The sequence below is a fragment of the Capsicum annuum genome, chromosome 11 (assembly GCF_002878395.1).
Source record: "Capsicum annuum cultivar UCD-10X-F1 chromosome 11, UCD10Xv1.1, whole genome shotgun sequence".
Taxonomy (NCBI): Eukaryota; Viridiplantae; Streptophyta; class Magnoliopsida; order Solanales; family Solanaceae; genus Capsicum; species Capsicum annuum.
In genome coordinates this window covers 17,200,878-17,217,610 of record NC_061121.1, presented here as the reverse complement: position 1 = coordinate 17,217,610, position 16,733 = coordinate 17,200,878, and the positions used below count along the sequence as shown (strand labels likewise).

At 35.7% G+C, this 16,733-nt stretch overlaps 1 protein-coding gene across 6 annotated transcripts; it reads left to right on the top strand.

The window, feature by feature from the left end:
• Positions 1-3,926: 3,926 nt before the first annotated feature.
• On the top strand, positions 3,927-11,760 carry LOC107847833 (protein UXT homolog). 6 transcript variants are annotated; one of them, XM_016692358.2, is made up of 8 exons: positions 4,015-4,059; positions 4,417-4,505; positions 6,417-6,515; positions 9,474-9,503; positions 9,688-9,789; positions 9,998-10,105; positions 11,095-11,149; positions 11,328-11,760. In XM_016692358.2, the coding sequence occupies exons 3-8, from the start codon at positions 6,424-6,426 to the stop codon at positions 11,379-11,381; spliced, it is 441 nt and encodes a 146-aa protein (XP_016547844.1). In that variant the 5' UTR covers positions 4,015-4,059; positions 4,417-4,505; positions 6,417-6,423; the 3' UTR covers positions 11,382-11,760. The 6 variants fall into 6 exon arrangements, with proteins under 6 accessions (XP_016547842.1, XP_016547848.1, XP_016547846.1 ...); XM_016692356.2 differs by lacking the exon at positions 4,417-4,505 and having other exon boundaries at positions 3,927-4,059; XM_016692362.2 differs by lacking the exons at positions 4,015-4,059; positions 4,417-4,505 and adding an exon at positions 3,929-3,999.
• The last annotated feature ends 4,973 nt before the right edge of the window (positions 11,761-16,733 follow it).

Sequence of the window (16,733 nt, the reverse complement as noted above, 5' to 3'; positions counted from 1 at the left end):
AGCTTTTGATTTCTAGAGTTTTGTTTTTGAAAAGAATGGTGAATAAAGAACGTAAAGTGCTTGAAATATGGTTAATCTTTTATTTTTTGATGGATTGGGGTTGGAGATTTACCAAAATACCCCCTTTAAACATTTATACGAAACTGGAAGACTCCGCGATGCGAAGACATCGTGGTGTCCCTTTAGAATGCCATTTTGGCACATGGCGTGATGCGCCATTATCGCGTTGGACCTCTGGAAATTGACAAACGAGAAATTGACCCTCTCCGCGACGCGCTAATATTGTGGAGGACCACTGGAGTACAATTGGGAAAATAGGCTTCTCCGCAACGCAGGGTCATCGCGGAGTTTCACTGGAATTTGACAAATGTCATTTTACTCACATCCGCGACGCGCCAAGTGTCCAGGTGACACTCTATTAACTTAAAAGTGCCATAACTCCTTCACCAAGTGTCGGATTAGGGTGAACTTTATATCGTTGGAAAGCTTATTAAATTTCACACACGATGGGAGGTCCAAATCTAGAAAATTTCGCACAGAATAATTATCATCTACCTTGGAAGCTATTCTTTAATATTTTAGGGACGGATTCAAGCCAAGAAAAAATGTGGGGTATTACAATAACAAAGATAAATACAATAATTGAATTCAATATCTCTTGGAGAATTTATTTAATTATATCTAATCTTTATAAAAAAAAATTATTTGTCAAAGTCGATCGACATTCATCTACCATCTTTAAGTTGAAACAAACAATACAATGATATAGACATTAAAACAATATAATTAAATCTTAACTTTACAAAAAAAAAATCTCAGAGCCACCTGACACTCATCTATCATCTGTAAACTATAACAAAATAATATGATAATAGAGATATCAAATAATACACACAACCAAGTCTTAAAATAAAGATATAAAAATAATACAATTAAACCTAACCTTTATCTAAAAAAATCCTCAAAGCTGATCGACAGTCATCTGTCATTTGTATATTTATTCACGACCTGTAAACTACAATAAAATAATACAATAGTGATCACAAAACTTTAGTTTTGATGAAAATAATTCTTGTCTGAGCGAAATTTTTTAACCTAAAGAATGACTTAAATGAAAACAAAGAAGATTTGTATATATACAATGTATTATGTTGACAAAAAATAGTGAAGAAGTTAAGGGTTAAAAAATTAAGCATCCATCAAGCTAGACATGCAGTCAAATTAAGTTAGATGAGCATCAATCATATTTTTTCAATAAGTAAATTAATTTCTTTGGTAGTTTAATGTGCATCTCAATATTTATAGAAATATTTCGTTAATAGTATCCTATTTTATGAGTATTTTTCTATCCTATTTTAAGAGAAAAATAGTGAAAAAATAATTTTGTGTAAAGAAGAGTCTTTAATTGAATATTGCTTTATTGATTTTGAAAAAACAAGGATCATTACTATTAAACTAATTAAACCACTGGGAAAAATAACGTTCTTGCAAGTGCTTATGTACGGTTTTGAATAAGCAAATACCAATTTTTAAAGTTAAAATTATTTTTCTAAGGTTTCACATTTTTAATATATCTTAGGAGTATTTTTTAATTGATCAGTACAAGAAAGAATATTAATAGATTTTTCTTCCATATATTTTATGAGTCAAGTAAATAGAATAAAATAATTAAATAATAAATTGAAGAAAATAGTGAAAAGATATTTTTATACAAAGAAAAGTTTTTTAATGAAGGACAAAAATCACTATTTTAAGGGTCTTCACACTTTTAATATATTATAGATTATAGATATAGATATAGATATAAATATAGATTATAAATATGCGTAAATAAAAGGACTAAATAGACCCAATAGATAAATGGAAAAGACATTTTAGGATCAATATATAGGTGAGAAGGACATTTTAGGCTTTTTTTGTTAAAAAAAATTCATTATTTTTTTCAAAATAGTTGACCGATTTAGATTTTACACCATTCTTATGGGAAAAAGTAATCAAGAGTGTGACTTGATTAATATATTCTTCATTAATTTTTTTAATCTTCATTTATTTATGTGCTTCTTGATTTTAGAATAATTAATGCCAAGGATTGAGATGGAAACAAAATGATTAATTATTTCTTGATTTTTAGAATTGACAATTATTTTTAACAAATCCGTCGGCTATATCAAGATGTCTAACTACCACATGTCAATGACTCCTTTTATCTCAAAATATAGTCGACATATTTTTTTAAAAATATCTGTCTCAACATAATTGCCGATTTACAATATTAAGAAATAATTAATTATATTTTATTAGTTATTCTAAAATGAAAAACACATAATAGATAGTACTACTTTAGAAGAATAAAAGAATCCTTATATTCGAAAGGTGCAAACTAAAAAGAAGAATAGAAAAGAGACAAATAATAATATGCATACATCCTTTGTTATATTTTGAGTATTTATAAATTATTGTTAATCTTTTGAGTCGTATATATATTTTCTTCAAACAACACAACACGTGCCATCATCATAAATATTTATTCAATTTTATTTATTTTATAAAAAAGAGATCAAAATATATCTCGAACTATTATAAATTGTATACATATATCCTACATTATGTACATATCAAAGTATAATCGAAGATACATGCATATCATTTATAATAGTTTAGAAATATATTTTATTCCTTTCTTTCATAAAATAAATAAAAATAAGACAATGTCACGTGTCTCACTTCTCAATTAAGTGAGATCTTTAAGTTTTAAAAATTAGGTAAAAGGGATAAAAAAATTCAATTTTTTTAAAAATATTTTCGCTTCAATAACTATAAAGGTTGACTAAAGTTGTTTGACAACTGTTAAAATTATTTGACAACTTTGTAAAGTTATTCAATAACTATCAAAGTTGTTTGATAACTTTAATAGTTATTAAAATAACTAATGCAGTTATCTAATAATTATCGCAGTTATTTAAGCAGTTTTATTTTGGATCCACTTTTTTTTTTTTTTTTTTTTTTTATAAAAAACTTGTGGGGTGTTTTTTTTCTACGAATGTGTTTGGTACGAAGGAAAATATTTTTCAAAAAATGTTCTCCAGTTTTCTTGTGTTTGGTTGGCTTATATATTTTGAAAAATGTTTTTCAAACCAACTCATTTTCCTTAAATTTAAGGAAAATGACTTCATTTCAAAAAGTAAGGAAAACATTTTTTAAAACTCTCTTTCAACCTCACTTTAAAGTTGAAATGTTCATACAATTCTCAAAATCATCTACCTCGCCCTCTGCCCCTAATACCCTATCACCCCGATACCACTTCTACCCCCACCCTACCCCCTACCCCCACCTCCAAAATTCAATTATTTTAAAAAGTATTTCAATTTTTTTTAGTCCACTCCCTACCCCACCCCACACCCTACCCCTCCTAGTCTTCTTTCCAAAAATAATATCTATATTTTATTAAAAAATTTAAACTTTTTTCTTACCCTACACCCCCTCCCTCCCCCCTTACCAGCCCCCTCTCCCATCCTTCTCCCTCCCCCGCAACCTAAAAAAAATAAATTAAATTTATTCTTAAAAAAATTTCAATTTTTTCCTTCCCTCTTCCCCCTCACTCCCCCACCATACCCCCAGCTCCTACTACCCCTAAAATTTTTAACTCTTTTTTAATAAAAAAATTCAAAACTTTTTCTTACCCCACTCCTTCTACCTATTCTGACACCCCCATCCACCTGTCTACCAATGCCCTTTCCAAAAATTTTTTTTTTAAAAGGATTTTAAAATATATTTTTACGCTTTAACTAAATACTAAAATGTATTTTTTTATTCACCAATCAAATAATAAAAAATACTTTTGAATCATCAACCAAACATAAGAAAATAAGTAAGAAATCAACTTATTTTCTGAAAACATTTTCTAGTCTTTCCTTCATATCAAACACACTCTACATGTACATGTTCAGGGTATATTTGTTCTTTTTAGCTTTTACTAAAGGAAAAACCTCAAACGAAAAGGTGTGCTCTTCTTCCTTGTGCCAGCACTTCCGCTAACTTCCCTCAATTTACAAGTATCCCGTAACTTCCATTCTCTTTCTTCCTCCATTTTCTTTTAATCAGAAAGTCCAAGGACAAAGTTTTATTTTGAGCTGTTTCTTTTCTATGTATAATGGATGAATTTGAGAATCAAATTTAGTGAATTGCCCACAGAGTACTATTATTTTCTGTTGCTGAGTTTGGCTTACTTCACTTTAGGCAGAAATTTGTGAAGGTGATAGGGTCTTTTGGATTTTTATTCTTGGTTTTTTTTTTGAAACTGGAAAAAACGTATGCTTGGAATAGTATATTCTTGTTTTGTCTATTACAGTACATTGAATCCATATTATTAATATTTGCTGATAATATGTGTGGAAAGTGAAAAAATATGTTGCTCAGGTCATGGGTCGAAGGGCGCAGTGATAGAACAGAATTTTCATTAAGGGGTTCTAATTCTGAAGAAGTAAACACAAGAACTAGCCGAAAGGGTTCGTCATTTACTTTATATACATAAATAATATTTTTTTCGTCGAATGGATAAGCTGGCTCCGCCCCTGGAAGGGCGGATCCCAGTTCTTTTGTAGCAGAGCATAAATTTATGAGTGAAAATTCTATAAAATTACAACAAATTGTAGATATGAACCCGTAAAATCATAATGGGCAAATGCTAAGAACCTCAACGGGTTGTTTGGAATGCGGGATAAGATGGGGTATTGTAGGCTTAAGCCTGGAATTAAATTTATATTGCGCTTTTGTTGATGGTGACTTGGAAAAGGCGTATGACAAGGTTCCTAGGGAGGTTCTGTGGAGATGCTTGGAGGCGAGGGGGGTCCCAGTGATTAAGGACATGTACGAGGGAGCAAAGACGCGGGTAAGGACAGTGGGGGGAGATTCTGAGCATTTCCCGGTTTTGACAGGGTTACACCACGGATCAACTCTTAGTCCGTTTTTATTCGCTTTGGTGATGGTTGTGTTGACGCGGAATATACAAGGCGAGGTGCCTTGGTGTATGCTTTTCGCGGATGATATAGTTTTGATTGATGAGTCGCGATAAGGGGTTAATGATAAGTTGGAGGTTTGGAGACAAACACTAGAGTCCAAAGGTTTCAGGTTGAGTAGGACCAAGACAGAGTACTTGGAGTGCAAGTTTAATGACTCGAGGCAAGAGGAGGAGGTGGTAGTGAAGTTGGATTCTCAGGCGGTTTGCAAGAGGGATAGTTTTAAGTATCTCGAATCTATGATCCAGGGTAATGGAGAAATAGACGAGGATGTCTCTCACCGTATTGGGGCAGGTTGGATGAAATGGAGGCTCGCTTCGGGAATTTTATGCGATAAGAAGTTGCCCCCAAGCTGAAAGGCAAATTCTATAAAGTTGCAGTCTGGCCTGCTATGTTGTATGAAGTGGAGTGTTGGCCGGTTAAGAATTCTCATATCCAAAAGTTGAAGGTGGCGGAAATGAGGATGTTGCGTTGGATGTGTGGATTCACTTGGGCTGACAGGGTTAGGAATGAAATTATTCGGAAGAAGGTGGGAGTGGTATTAGTGAGGATAAAATGCGGGAAGTGAGGTTGTGATGGTTTGGTCATGTGATGAGGAGAGGCATTGATGCCCTAGTTCGTAGGTGTGAGAGGTTGGCCCTGGAAGGTTTCAAACGGGGTAGGGGTAGACCGAAGAAATATTGGAGAGAAGTGATTAAACGTGACATGGAGCAGTTACAGCTGACTTAGGACATGACCCTGGATAGGAAGATTTGGAGGAAAAGCATTAGGACAGAGGGGCTAAGGGTGTGGATGAGTCGTAGTCAGTAATTAGGTGGACTTTGGTGTCCTCGGGTTGACAATGTGCAATTTGTTGTGGATGTCGTACCTATGTTATTTTATGGTGTCCTATGCTTTTGATGCTTTTGTATACTGCCTTTTATCTTGAGCCGGGGGTCTATCAAAAACAACCTCTCTACTTCTTTAGAGGTAGTGGTATGGATTGCGTACAATCTACCCTCCCCAGACCCCACTTATGTGGGAATATACTGGGTTTTTTGTTGTTGTTGTTGCTTTTGTTGATGGTATGAATTTATACCAACCAAATGCAGTATAAATTTTAATCCCAAGCTTAATCATGAGGTATCCCACATTATCCCGTACAACTTGAGATTATTTTATCCTATCTTGCAAGAGGGATAAATTAATCCTGGAGTATAGTTTGCTTACCAAACGACCCCTAAAAGTTGAACCCATAGGAGTTCAACGGGGTGTCTCATACCTTAATAGTAAGTGGTTATTAGGTTTCTAACTGGGACTCTTCACTGACTCTGAATGCTTTAATGTTATTTCTTGGTTTCTTGTAGTCTCTCTTTGATGGGATGCTTAAGCTTTTTCAAGCACAATTTGATCTTGTAACAGGATTGCAATGGACGCTATTAAACAAGAGAAAGTAAGGAGATTTGAGGAGTTTGTTGATCGCCGTCTGAAACCAGATCTTGTTCAGGCAATTGCTCAACGGTAATAATAAATATTTCATTCACGCAATTGCTCAATGGTAATAATAAATATTTCATTCTCTTCAGTTTCCCTGAATTCATTTTCTATTACATGTCTCTTTATCTGTTTTGAGGACTTCTTTTTCTCGCCATTTACTGTTCAACCCTTATCCTTGAATGACAAAGATATTTCTTTCCTGCTTAACACTAGTCTTATTAATGGGAATGGATCTTTGATGGCCTATAATTAAAAAGTTCTTTCAAGAATATTCTTGTTTTGGTGGTTTACTTAAATTATTTAGCTTGCTCCTTTAAGTTGATAGTAGTATGAACTATTGGTGCTTTTCCAAGACTTATTTGCCATGTTGTTTTAATAGCCAAATTGTGTAATGGAATAAAAAAGCAAACTAGGTGTATTCTTGTCCCGACTCCTGGTTAAAATTTGGTCATCAATTTGAGGCTTAAATCTGCAATGTTGTAAAAGTAAGTTCAATAGTGTCCAAACTATTGCATAAGAAGTAATGGAATGATTTAAACATAACATTGCTAACTTACTTATGTAAGAGAAAAGATACAACAACAATAACATTCCCAGTAAAATCCCACAAGTGAGGTCTGGGGAGGGTAAAGTTTACGCAGACCTTACCACTACCTTGGGGAGATAGAGAGGCTGTTTCCAAAAGACCCTCGGCTCAAGTGTAGCAAATCCAAGTACAAATAAGAGGAACACGGAGAAACAAGTGAGATCATTAAATCATCCAACAATGTAAACCTTCAAAATCTTGAGATAGAAAATAAAATTTATGAGGAAATGTCATTTGTCACAACAGCAGCTCATAGTTTATGTTAGTAATCCACTGGTATCCAATCCACTTATTTTATGATGCCCGAGACGGGGGTGGGCTGACAAAGGCGGGTCAAAGAAACGGACTGGTAGACTCAAGGGATGAAAAACTTTTGAAGAAGGGGTGCGCATGACATCTTAGGTGAATCCCAAGTTAGAATATTAGAGGAAAATGGAGAGCTTTATAAAGCATAAGACAAGTTCACGTGGTACACACTTAATGGACAACTCCTTAAGGTATATTGGGCGAAAACAGATAATATGTTCTACGGACTTAGGCTTTGACAAAACCGCTCCCTCCGTAAGGTGTTGAGACGAACCTAAATGAGGGTGTTGAGTCCATAAGGGGGATGTATGTGACACCCATGATGTAGTGTGGGTCAAAGAGAGGGCTGCAGACCTCGGCAAACTTCTTAAGAGAGTATACATAACTCCTCAGGCAAATCCCCACATCAGAAAGGGGGAGAGAAAAGAGAGTTTCATAAGGAACAACGCAAGTTTACATGTTAGATGCGTTTTTGAGTTCAATTATGGCATAGCCCAAGGAATGAATCCATGAGGTCTATCTGCTAAAAAGGAAAACTTGTACCAAGAGCTTGGGCTGTGACATAAATCTTTTTGATTGTTTGGGCTTGGGTTGTGACAAAATTATCATTGCACAACAATCAATCATCAAATTCGTTTGTGCTGCTGCTACCATCATAATGCAGTTTAGCTGTCAAGCCCCATATGATGACAAATGACTTGTAGTTAAATAAATACTGCAACATCTTCTCAATCAACAAACACTAAGAGCAAGTAAAACAAAAGGTTGGGATCAAATCTTGATACTAGACAGGTCCTTATAGACAGTAAAATTTGCTCTGGTTGTTGAACACTAATATGAGTTTGTGTGTAGGGTGCTGTGAAATACCACCTTTTTTCCCTCTTTGTGCCTGGTGCAAACAAGGGATGATTTAGGACGAACTATATATTTATTGCACAAGAGATCTTTGAATGGTAAAGTTGCTTCCATGTGACCAGGAGGTCACGGGTTCAATCCTTGAAACAGTCTCTGGCAGAAATGCAAGGTAAGGCTGCGTACAATACACCCTTGAGGTAGGGCCCTTCCCCGGACACTGTGTACAGTGGTAGCTTTAGTGCACTGGGCTGGTCTTTTTTAAGAGATCTTTGACCGAACAAGAACAATTATGCCTCAATCCAAAAATATTTGGAATGGACATAAGAATCACCAACGTTCCTCTCATTTCGATATCAGATATAATGTTGTGTACCTACCAAATAGCGGGAGCTTTCCTGCACATAATGTTGGAATTGGACATAACGTTCCTGCGCATAGTAGGAGCTTTAGTGCACTGGGCAACCCTTTTTTTTTAACCGACCAACTAGGTCTTAATCCTAATTACTCTCTCTCATATTTATGTGACCCAGTTTCCTTTTATAGTTGTCCAAAAAAGAACAAATCATTTCTATAGTCAAAAATAATTTAACTGCGCAAAAACTTGTTATTTCCCCAAGATTTATGGCTACAAAATATGTATGACTTATTTTTTATCACAAGGTCTAAAACATTTTGTACTTCCCTAAACTTCGCCCCAATTGGACGCCACCATATAAATTGGTACAAATGATGTACTTGGCTTCACTTATGTATATCGTTTGCTTTAATTGTGTTCTTCTCTAAACCAACATGGATTTTGAGGGCTTGTCGGTCTTTAAAGACAATTTCTTAGAGAATAAAACTAAAATACAAGTGTCATTCCTAGATGATCACCTTAACCATTTGAGCTCCTCTGTTTCCTCATTAGTGCAGCCGTGGGTGCAACCAGAGAATGCCAACATATCCATCTCATATCTTAGATGCAATGCTACAAATGGCCCTCTCTCCTGAAGCATCTTTACCAATTTTTCTCCCAAAGCCTCAATATCTGGAGTGAATTTCAGTGCCTGGAATTCGTCCGACATCTGTGTTTTTGAAGCTCAAGAGGAATCCCATTGTTTGCTAGTCTAGTATCTGTGCTGTTGAAATGTATTACTTGATGCTTGCTGAAGAGAGGCAGAATCTGTTGCAAGTAGTACAAAATCTTATGGTCGCCTAACTCGTTTTATCCTCTTTCTTCCATTTTATGGCTGCAGGGACAAGGTCTTTGAACAGCAAAAGATTTTGTATCCTTCTCAAGTTTTTATGTTGTTACATTACCAACATATGGTTGGATCTTTTTTTCGATCTTTGGAGTTTTAGTAGTAGTTAAGCACTCACAGGCATGTGGATTGAATTGTGTAATTGCTTGTCTGAAAATTGATTTTGGAATGAGGTCTATACAGTTTTCTTATCCTTATCTTTTTTTAGCTCTGATTTAAGAAGTAATATAGAGAATTTGGAGAAGAACAGTGTGACTAATCTGAAGACATTGGTTAATCTTGGCTCTGAAGTATACATGCAAGCTAACGTGTAAGTTTTTCTTGTCTTTATTTGAATGTTAGCAGAAAATTGTTGAATATATAAATGTTAAGTGATGTCTGCTTTTATTTTGAACACATATTGGCATATTTTGCTTTCTTTTTCATTTATAATCAAAACTTTGTATCTTGACGATTTCTAGTAACCCAGTATTTTCATCCACTGCATATTAATATTTCTTCCTGAGTTGATCTGACAGGCCAGATGCAACACATATATTTGTTGATGTCGGCCTTGGATTTCATGTGGAGTTCACTTGGTCAGAAGCTCTAAATTATATATCAGCAAGGGAGGAGAACATAGCCAGGTACTACAATCTCTGCTTCTATCAGTTGTGTTTTATTTCTATTTGAGGGCTTAAATTCAAGTAAAGTCCCTTTCAAAATCTTAACGATTGCTTAAAGTATAAGTAGATCACATGATAAATCCATCTTCTGTTCTTAAGATTTGGAAAATAAGTGCAAATGATAAAATTTAAGATTCAGTAAATTGGTATCTTAATAATAGATCAAACACCTCAATGAGCATTCTATACGACGTAGAGTTAGGATCTCTTTCTCACCAATCGAAAGAGATAGGATGTGTTTCCTAAATCTAATTACTGGTAAATCAGACACTTGAGTAAATGGAGATGAGAAAGTTCGAGTGCAAATTTCCTGTGCCAAATGCATGTACACTTACTTGGTAACATGTTTTAATAGCCATCATGCCATTTTTCTTGTAATGGACCGGGTCTGGCTAAATGGAGGAATATGCACGAACGCACGAGGAAATAGCAGTCTTGTAAGTTTTGAAAAAACTCAAGCAGTGAAGCTGTGAAGAAAAAAGCTAAAAACCTTGTTCAAGCAAATATTGGCAACTCTAACTGAGATTTGTTTAGTACTGGTAAAGCTAACACCTTGATTACAATCCATTGACAGCATAACTCAAGTAGTAGCTACAAATTATTTTACTCAAGCATGATTTTGTTTCCCAGTTCGGATAAACTTTAATCAGACTGCTATGGATTAAAAGATAGGAAGACCGAATATGAGGATTTGAATATCAGTGTCTAATCAGCTCTGATGTTTGTGCTTATTTTGCTCCCCTGTCTTCTCTATTTTCACTTTATGTTTCTTGGTATTGGAGCCAACTAGTTCAGTTGTTGGTTTTTTTGAACCTTTCATACTCAAGGAAGAGAAGAAACCTTCTCCTCATGTTTTGTGACTGATATTTTCCATGTTTTGAGTGGAAAATATTCTGAGTTATGTTTCTTGCCTTACACTAAATGTAAATCTTTTGCAATTAAACGTGCAGGCAGATAGAGGAATATACACGTCTAATTGCATCAATTAAGGCCCAGATCAAAATGGTATGTGGTTTAGCTGTTCTCCCTTCTCATTTCCTAATAAGCATAAGGTTCAATGTTTTCAAGGACATACACATAATATGAAGTTGTGATAGAGATAACCGGAGCTTTCTTTTATGTTCCTGATTAAATTACACTAACATCTGATGCATATTTCATGAAAAAAAAAACTCGAATACAGGTTTGCGAAGGAATACGCGAGTTGCTCCAGCTTCCAGCAGAGCCAGCTTACTAATACACGTCTTATGTTGATAAAAGAGAGGGGAATTACTGGGACAAGAGACTCAAAAAGTGAAGAATGAAGACAAGATAATCTTCTATCCATTAAAGGAACTTCATGATGGAATTGTGCAAATTTACTGTCAAGGACTTGTTTATCTGTTCCCTTTTTTTTTTACTGACACTGACAAAATGGCTTTGTAGACAGTGGAATTGGAACCATATTAGCTAACAGATTTGAGGTCAATGCTAATTGTGTCTTTGTAAAGTTTAATTTTGTTGAGATAGTAACATGGGCATTTTTAAATTTGCTGGTCTTTTTCCCAGATAATATTACTAGTTAATATCATGATTGCTAATTTTTTAGTTGCTTTGTATAAAAATTAGTACACGAAGTATGATGTTTGAATGTGATTTTATAATATCCTAATATATAGAAGTGCTGTGGGAAGCTGGTGGAGGTTGTCCTGCCAGCTTCCTCACAGGGGCATTTTGGTCATTTGGCTAGGGATAATATAGTCTTTTCATCATTTGTTTGTCTGATTAATGAGCTACGTGTCTGCCAAATTTTGGGTCCAGTTAAGCGTGTCAATTGCTGAGGAGAGTATATGTTACTCTATCTCAAAACTTTTGGTAAAGAGAAGGAAAATTCCCTACATCGAAGCTTTGCCATTTCACATTCTCTGTGAGTTCTTTCACTAATTACTTCAGTTGTTTCTTTGATCTGGACATTGTTGTTTTTACTTTCTTATTTGTGCAACTTGCTTAGAAATTCACTACATCGAGACTTGCGATTTCATAGTCTCTGTAAGTTCTCTTCACTGATCACTTTAGTTGTTTCGTTGATCTGGATATTGTTGTTTTTGGTTTCTTAATTCTGCAACTTGCTTAATTTATTATCCGTTATTTGAAGTGTCCTGCTAATCTATGACCTATGTGTTATATCTGATGTTATGTGGTTTCACATCCGATAATTTCAGCAATGAATTATGGTTGTCAAATTTGTGGGTCTGTCCTATTTTTTCCCTCTACGTTAAACCGTTTCGTCGAAGAGTTGGAAAGGTTAGTGTCGTTTAGGTTAAAAAATTCCACCAACAAATTGAATCGTCAACCTTTTATTCCATTGCTTCTCTGTGTAATGGTGTTGCTTCAAGGGGTAACCATTATATTTTTGTAAGGTGGCAGGTATCCTACGGCTATGTCAGTTCTCTTAAACGCTTTATTTTTCGATTTTATTGTTTGACTGTTTCTGTATTTTAACATTTCTGCTCTATTTGTCAATTGCTTAGGAGAGTATTTCTGTATTTTAACATTTCTACTCTATCTTACAGCTTTTGGTAAAGAAATTCCCAACTTCGAAGCTTCCGATTCCACAGTCTCTGTGAGTTCTCTTCAGTGATGACTTTTATTGTTTGGGTGATCTGGATATTGTTGTTTTTGATTCCTTACTTCTGCAAGTTGCTTACTTTATTATCCGTTATTCCAAGTCTTCTACTGAGCTGCTATGGTATGTGGTTTCACATCTTATAATTTCAGCGAGAAGTTGTAAAATTTGGGACATGGCTTAAACATTTCCCCAACAAATTAAAACATCGACCTTCTATTCCGGTGCTTCTCTCCGTAGTGGTGTTGCTTCGAAGATGAACTTTGTTTCTTTATACACTTATCGCTATGCAATGTTCGGGACTATTTTAGAATATTTTTTTCAAACCCTTGCATGTCGAAAATCAGTAAAATGGATTGTCTTATTCAGATGAATAGTTATGAGGAAGAATAATAAAACGCTGGATCTTTAAAACCATGTATAATTTCATTCATTAGTTTGCTCTGTACCATATGTTGCTTTTTAATCTACACCTTCTCCGCCGTACTGAAACAACTGTCGATAAAAGAAACTATAGGTTGGAGCTGTAAGGTTCAGGTCATCAACAAGTTCTGGCCTCGTGAAAGCAGAGATCAGAGTGTGCAGTTTCAGACGATGATTGTGCAAGATGAAAGTGTAAGTTTACCTTTACGGCAGTTCTTACTGAAAAATGATTTGATACTCAACATGTCTAAAAAAATATTATTACCTAAGACAACTTCAGAAAGTGCGAGTTGAAGCCCGATCAAAGCAACAAAGGTTGGACAACAACAACAACAACGCACCTAGTATATTCCCACCAAGTGGGGTCTGGGGAGGGTAAGTGTACGCAGTTCATACCACTACCTCAGATGTGAGATAGAGAGGCTGTTTCCGATAGACCCCCGGCTCAAAATAAAGCAATTCAAGATAAGATAAGGAATAGTAATAAAACAAAATAAAGCAATCCAAGATAAAATAAAGAATAGTAATAAAACAAGATATGATAGAAATTAACAAACTCAATAATACTCAAAGCCAGATACTTCATGTATACACCACAAAGGTTGGAAATTGTAACAAATTCCTCTATATATTCTATTCGCAAGCCTAAACCTTTCTCTACGTCACTTGACTACAGGAACAACAGGTTGCTATAGTGCTAGGTTGCTATAGTGCTTTATGGCGATGATATTCCGAAGTACGAGAGGCTATTTGCTCCTTTCAGGACATATTTTGTTTCCTGCGCAAAAGTTAGAGACCCTCGCGGTTACTCAATACGCGCCGGTGTGTATAAATGGGTGGTCGATACACACACAGTTGTTGAGCCTGTCACCAATAACGGTGGGATGGAAGTGCCCCTACCTTCTCCAACAAAGTTGAACACAGTTCCTTTTTCAGCTATCGAGCGTCTACGCCCAGGTGTTGAATTCGATAAGTTCCCACTTTATGCCTACGCCTCTTTACCACACCATCTAACTGCGCCCTACTAATTAAATCAATTGCTACTGTCTTATTTGCTACCAATTAACCCAGTGTCTAAACAGACTCTCTACTTCTTTGGAGGTAGTGATATGGACTGCGTACACTTTACCCTCCCCAGATCCCACTTTGTGGAAATACACTGGGTTTGTTGTTGTTGTTGTTGTTGTTGTTGTTATTTGCCGTTACGCCAGACTTATTGGCGGTAGTAGCCAATTGCAGCGCGCTGCAATATACCGCCGCCAAAGTAAGCACTTCCGGGAGGCAATTGTCATAGATCAGGAGTGAGCTACTCGACCCCTCTCTCTTATTAAAGCATTCTTGCGTGATAAAAATTTATATGTTTGTTACATGAACCAGCAAAAAACCTGCCCTATTTACTATATGGGATGATTTAGCCGACAATGAAGGCGCTACACTACTACATCACTTGCGTGAGCACCCCGTTATTCTTGCTAAGCGTATTGGTGTTACTGAATTTCGCGGTGGTATGTTGTTTACATCAATCTCTATTACTTTTTCCTTTTAGCTCTGCACTTATTCTTCTGTATTTAATTAAAATTCCTCTCTATCTATGACATACGCAGCTATAAGATTAGCCACAAGATATCAGACAACATCTTACTGAATCCTAAGTACGAAGTACGTGCAGGCTGCTACATTGATGAGGTGGTACTTATTAACTAATCCCCCATCGTAATGTTATACTACTCAAATACTTTTACTAAAACATACTCGCTATTTGATTTAAACTTTTCCCATGAGCAAATGTTGGTATCCTACACTTTACGAAGCTCATCGGCATCACCTTCTTCCCTGAATCTTGCACCTATTGAAGATGAGGTTTCCCCTATATCCACAATTTGAGAGTTGTCGTCTCAGGTTAGTAATGTGTACATCTGCTGCACCAACTTTCGCCTCTGTCAACAACTTGTCCAACGCCTTACTATAAAGATCTTCAGAGCAATTTCTAATGTCACTGAATTCGTACTGCAGGTGCAGACTTTCCCTCTGGAAGGGAAAATCTCACTTCCTGATCGTCCCCAGTTGTTTTACTTGCTCGCGTGCTTTCACTGCAATCACTTCGTAAGCATCAGGACAAAAAAATTGGTGTACTGCTTCAGCTGTAAGCTAGAACGAATGTTGGTCCCCAGGTGACTTCCTACGAACTTCTGATGTGTATTTCTTAGACACTTACACAAAATGTCTTGAAACCCCATCTATTTGTTTTTTCACGCTATATTTTCTGTTATTCTTGAATGTTCTGGATTCCTGCTTCATTCTACCCCCTCCCCCCCAATAATACGGTATCAGTAAAAGGATTTACAATAGTGGAACCTACATAGATTTGGGTTTCAAATCTCATTTCACCGTCCTCAGGGTTGTCAAAGAAAGTAATATAATATTACCTTAACTTATTGATGGAGTTGAGGGCCTTATAATTTGTAATCCTCAATAAATTGTTATCCACATGATTTTTCTGCGACAACACTTGATACGTATGCAACCTGTAGCTGAAGTTATTATTATGATGCTTGTCTGGCAGCCAAATTAATGACCTGCAGGATTTCGCAACTTTCCGCTGGAAATTTCTCCCCCCTTCTTACCGATGTTTTACAGGTTTCCTCTCTTAGTTGTAGCTGCACAAATAAACTAAATGTAGCAAACTGATCACGTAGAAGATTAACGATTTAATCTGAAATCTTCACAAATACCTTGACTTACAGTTGTATTCCACTGGAGATATGTAGTAGGAATGGAGCAATTAATCCTGTGGGTAATGCGGTGAATCATAAGCACTATTTTGGCTAACTATAAAAGGAAGCAAATAATTCAGCAGAGGTTCATTAGACTTTTGTCACTTCTCCAATTAGAAAACCCGTACCGTCTCCTATCAGCTGCAAAGTTCTCTCTGCTTTCTTCTTCTTGGTCGCTTTAACTTCTTTGATACCCTCTACCATTATGGTCTGCAATTTTTTTCCCCGGTGATGAAATAATAACTTTATTAACGGCATCAACAAGATTCAAATATTTCTACAGATGAACTAACCAAAGGAAAAGCTGTTATCATTTTGGAAACTATTTCATACCTACAATTTACTGTCTAAATGGTTGCAGAAATTAAAGAAGATCATTTTGGAGGGAAATAATCAGCAACAAATATGTTAGACAACATACACTGCACTTTCACTTTACCAACGATATACCCTTAGATAAGAGGACATGCTGCTATATATAGTGTTTAGATGATCACACCTTGTTAATGTTACAGTTCCTTGCATATATGGTACACATTCCTTTCCTATTAGTTATGTTCTTCTTCGCTTACTTCCCCGGGGTCTTATTCTTCTAACAATCTTACCATTTGGAACCAACTTTATGTCTGCTGGTTATCGGCCAAGCTTCTACTTTCAGTGAACCAAAATATACAACGCCGCCCTCAAAACGAAACCAACAAAAAGAGAACTTACTCATACACAGAGAGACTGACGGGCAATTAGAAATAACACAACCCAAATTTACCTAACAAAAGAACTGAAGTTA

Coding starts and splice junctions, on each gene's coding strand:
- LOC107847833 (XM_016692356.2), top strand. CDS start 6,424: ATGGACGCTATTAAACAAGAGAAAGTAAGGAGATTTGAGGAGTTTGTT. Junction 6,516..9,473: donor GTTCAGGCAATTGCTCAACG/GTAATAATAAAT, acceptor TTATGGCTGCAG/GGACAAGGTCTTTGAACAGC. Junction 9,790..9,997: donor GTATACATGCAAGCTAACGT/GTAAGTTTTTCT, acceptor TTGATCTGACAG/GCCAGATGCAACACATATAT.